Here is a 4,495-nt window from a genome sequence, read left to right on the forward strand (position 1 = left end):
TCAGAAACAACTTTTTATTTTTCCAGAGCTGCATCATTTAAAAAAAAAAAAGCGCCTCTATTTTGCTGTAACTAATAAACACAATACGTGCCAGACTATGATGGACTAGCATCCTCTCTCTACTTCTACGTGTCCTAAGCAAAAAGTCCTATCCAAATTCACTACCGACATCCTTTAAAAAAGCGTATGATAGTTGCAGCCTTGATCTTGAGTCGTGTTGGACCTCAACCTCGGTCAAGTTTCAAGCTTTGAAAATGATCATCAGCGAGGCCAAGGCGCATGACAGTAACAGAATACCACTGATGCGGGTTGCTGTGCCAGCATTGCAGAGGTCACCTTTGCAGCAGTCGATTTTGCACTCAAACGATCCACTGGCGTCTTTACAGAGAGGGTTGGTTTCCTGTTTGCAGGAAGCATCGGATCCACAAGATTTGGAGAACGTTTCCACTGGGCCAAGTTTAAAATAAACCTTAACACATTGATCAGCAAGCAGAGCCGGGCAGGTCGTGCTTTCTCCTTCGCATTTATCCCATGACTCGGGACTGGAGCATTTGTAGCACTTCAAACTCAACACTGAAAAACACAGGATAAGGAATGCTTAGATAACAAATGAATAAGAAAAAAATTCTGCCGTTGGTTTTCCGTTGTTTTCCGTTGGGGAAGAGTCGTTTGGAAATTGTATGGCCCCCCCCAGCCACCCGAACTTTTCTTGCATGGCCCCCCTCATCAGGCAATACTTTTTGGCATGACCCCCCCCCCCCCCCCTACCAAAAAAAACCGCCACTGCCACCGAAATGTTACACTTTGTATTTTAAACATTGTTTAACACATCAAATAATACATTTGAATTATGATATTGCTATGTTACAGTTAAATTTACATTTAGGTTAATTTTAATTTCAACCTAGGTCATTTTATTTTCAACTAGGTTGAAATTGATACCGTAGAGTTCCGATAGTAGCGACCCTCGTTACTTTCGGAATTAGCAGCCTTTTGGGGTCGCTACTTTCGGGGAACAGAAATCGTTTACAAATCGAGCTGGCGCGAGCTTTTTTTTCCGAAATAAAATTGAACAACATCAAGAGCCATAATATTATGGTTCTTGGTACGAATCATGCGAGCAGCGAGCCATGCGAGTCAACATGCGAGTCACACAGTTAACCGTGAAAGCTAACCGTTTTAAAAAGGGTTCTTAGACTTAAATACTGTTTATCAGCGCTTTTTGAAATGGGTACTTAGCCTTAAATGAGAGAGACTCGCATGGCTTGCAGTTTGTCAAGACCCGAACAAAACAGTATCGAAACAGTAATGTAAACAGCGACACAAAACTTTCGCATTACAGTGGAGTACATTTCTTGTACCTCTTTAAAAAGGATTAACAACTCATCGTGTGAACATATTTAGGGTGCGTTCGATTGACCCTATTCCGGAATAAGATTATGTGGAGTGAAGATTTAAAACAGTATGTTTGGCGTTTTGAAGCAACAAGGATAATAAATATATTCTATATACAAGGCTAAAAGTTAAAAAAATAAAATATTCAAACCAAACGTTTTCATCATTGTTGATGGCAAACAGCCGAAAACGTTTGGTTTGAATATTTTAATTTTTTAACTTTTAGCCTTGTATATAGAATATATTTTACTAAGCGAACATTATGGACATCAAGGATAATAAAGATATGCATAAAATAGTGTTTGACAATTTTAATGTGAATATCCGTGAAAACGAAGGATTTCTAACTTCCATTCCATGTATTCCTATTCCGGAATACGGTCAATCGAACGCAAGTTTCGTTTTGAAATCGTGATAGAAAAATCTCTTGCATAAACCAGTATTTATTAAAATGTGTTTGAATTGAATAATAAATACAGGAGCACCCAACGAATCTGTTCCTCACATTATCTGTTCCCCAGAGGAATCTTGCTGGCTGGCAAAAATACAGGTGTTTCGATGAGCTGGCTGGGAAATTTTGTTATTGATAGAGGTTTTGCCTGGGAATTACTGACTTTTTCTAGCATTTCAACCCGAGCTGGCTGTAGAAACTCTGAAGACTGAGGACCACTAAAATAAAATAAAAAAAAGAACCCCTTACCTCTCCCAGAGAGTGGTCACAAACATACGACGGCTGGTCAGAGTGATTGCGCTAGCGGAAAAAGCCTGTTTTGTCCCGGTTTTGTCGCTTTTGTTCGGTCGTTTTGGATCGAGGGATTTGAAAGCGCGCGGAATTCCTGGCTGGGAAATAAATTTGATCAGCTGGCTGGGAAACCAACCAATTTTATCTAGCTGGCTGGGAAATTTCTTGTGTGTCTTGCTGGGAAAAAGGAACAGATAATGTTTTCCCAGCAACACTGAAAAACACCTGAAAATGCCTTAATAACATTTATTTTCATTAACTGGTGTATAATAATACATTTTACAACAAATTGGTCGTTGGGTGCCCCTGTAAATAGTTCATTGGAACTTGTAAATATGATAAAAATATTGAAGATCCGTTACCAGGATTCATATTAAGAAAAAAGTAAAATCGTTCTCTGGTAAAGAGTTTTGAAAGAACTATGAGCTTTCGACAGACTGAACTGCTGCCTTCAACGGATAAAAATGTGTGAAGCCTAAAAGCGAAAGAAATTTAAATATAACGAAAAATTCGCATAAATTAAAGGGTAAAAGCATGTAGTGGAAAGAATGTTTAAAATGCTAAGAAAATTAGTGTTTCTTTAAGAAAATGTGATATTGTCTTGGGAGCGGGCACGAATTGTTGTCTGCCCCTACAGTTTTTGCCGTGTGCCATGACTCCAATGTCTTTCTGCTCCGGTTGTTCGCTTTGTCAATGATTTTAGAATTGTTAAAGTCAATATCATGATTAAAAGTCCACGCGTGTTTTGCGACATTTGAGCCTTTAGTACAATGCTTTAAGTTCCTCATATGTTCCTTTCTCCTAGTAGTAAAGGATCTTTTAGTTTCGCCAATGTAGCTCCACGGGCAAGATGCGCATGGAATTTTATAGATGACATTGCACTGGTCGTCTTCGGCAGGTCGAAACTTAGGGATAGGGAAATGCTGCTGTAAAGTTTTAACTGGTCTGCTAGTGACTTGGATGTCGTGTTCCTTGAGGATTCTTGTGAGAGGTTCCGTGATGCCTTTGATGTAGGGAAGGACTGCAAAGTTGCGTCGGTTTGTTGGCTCAACCCATTTAGTTGGTTGGTATGTTTTTTAAATGGGTTGAGCCAACAAACCGACGCAACTTTGCAGTCCTTCCCTACATCAAAGAACCAGAGAACGATTTTACTTTTTTCTGTAAATATGATGTTTGAAAGCAATTCACTAATGGGTATCTTTGGGCAAAATATGAGCGATCCGCCAAAATGGTCGTTGACGGATGATTCTCGATTCTGACAGGGAGCCATTATTAAATGATAGATAAGATTTTCAGCGACGAAGGTTGCAGCTGAAATTGGCTTTTTTGTTTTGTTTCGTGGATCACTCTTTGTCAGAAGGCTCGAATTAATCGTGGGGACTATAGGGTGTTTTCTTTTCTTTAGCAACAAAGGGATATGTAACATCACTTATTCTCTGTTTTACTGCGCTAGAGCTGAGTCTGACATGATTTACACGGAAAGCTTCGCCTTCCATTACCTCGCTGCAAACAGAAAGGGTGCGGATGAAAAATGCATTTTGGGATGAAATCACTTACCGGCTGGAAGCGCAGCGGAGAAAAGTGTGGCAGCAACGAACCACAGCTTCATCTTGAAGAGGTTGATGTTTCCTTGAGAGTTAAAAGCTGCAAAGTGGAAGCGTAGTCTCAAAGTGTCGAAGAGGAGGGTGCAATTGGGGCCGTGAAACCTTATGCTCTTATTAAGCACCTGCAACCGTAAATGTGTCAAACACACCCTTTGTCAATTATTGCTCACGACGTAAAATCACTCTATTTTGCCTTTAGTCAGTCTTAGAAACCAGGCAACACAAATTTAAACGTATCCAGCTCGGTTTTGTACGTGATCAGAACGTGGCTGAGATTGGGGGTGTGATTGTGGCGAGACATTTTTGTTTGCTTGTTCTTGAAAGTACAATGGGGAATAAAAGAAAAAAAAAGCTGCATTGTAAGTCGTGGATACGCGACGCATATAAACGACTATCGTTAAGAACCAGATGTGCAAATTTGTCACTCACTCAGATGTAAACTAATCGATAAGGCAACACCAATATCGATTTTTTCAAGAGATGCCAACTAAAAATACAACAAGACGCCTATAAGGGCGTATCCGTGGGATGCAAAAACAGTTAACACAGATTGTCCAGTTACAGTGAACTTCAAATACAGGTAATCTTCGGAAAATGGCGAGACATTAACAGAAAGATAAATCTGTAATATGTAAGAGTGAGAGACTTGAAGTTGTTTCTTGTAAAAACTCTTATTATTAATGTTACTGAATTTGCAAATGCAAACAACGAAGCCCTATTAGGGGTTATCAGGGTACGGGATTATTTATTTATT

General features: G+C 39.5%; 1 protein-coding gene across 1 annotated transcript; it reads right to left on the reverse strand.

Annotated features, from left to right (window-relative positions):
• Positions 1 to 3,998, reverse strand: LOC138019804 (lymphocyte antigen 6S-like). The gene is made up of 2 exons (XM_068866697.1): positions 3,695 to 3,998; positions 1 to 573 (listed from the first exon to the last, which is right to left on the reverse strand). The coding sequence occupies exons 1-2, from the start codon at positions 3,744 to 3,746 to the stop codon at positions 242 to 244; spliced, it is 384 nt and encodes a 127-aa protein (XP_068722798.1). The 5' UTR covers positions 3,747 to 3,998; the 3' UTR covers positions 1 to 241.
• Positions 3,999 to 4,495: the final 497 nt, after the last annotated feature.

This window comes from Montipora capricornis, chromosome 10 (assembly GCF_036669925.1).
Source record: "Montipora capricornis isolate CH-2021 chromosome 10, ASM3666992v2, whole genome shotgun sequence".
NCBI classification, from domain to species: domain Eukaryota; kingdom Metazoa; phylum Cnidaria; class Anthozoa; order Scleractinia; family Acroporidae; genus Montipora; species Montipora capricornis.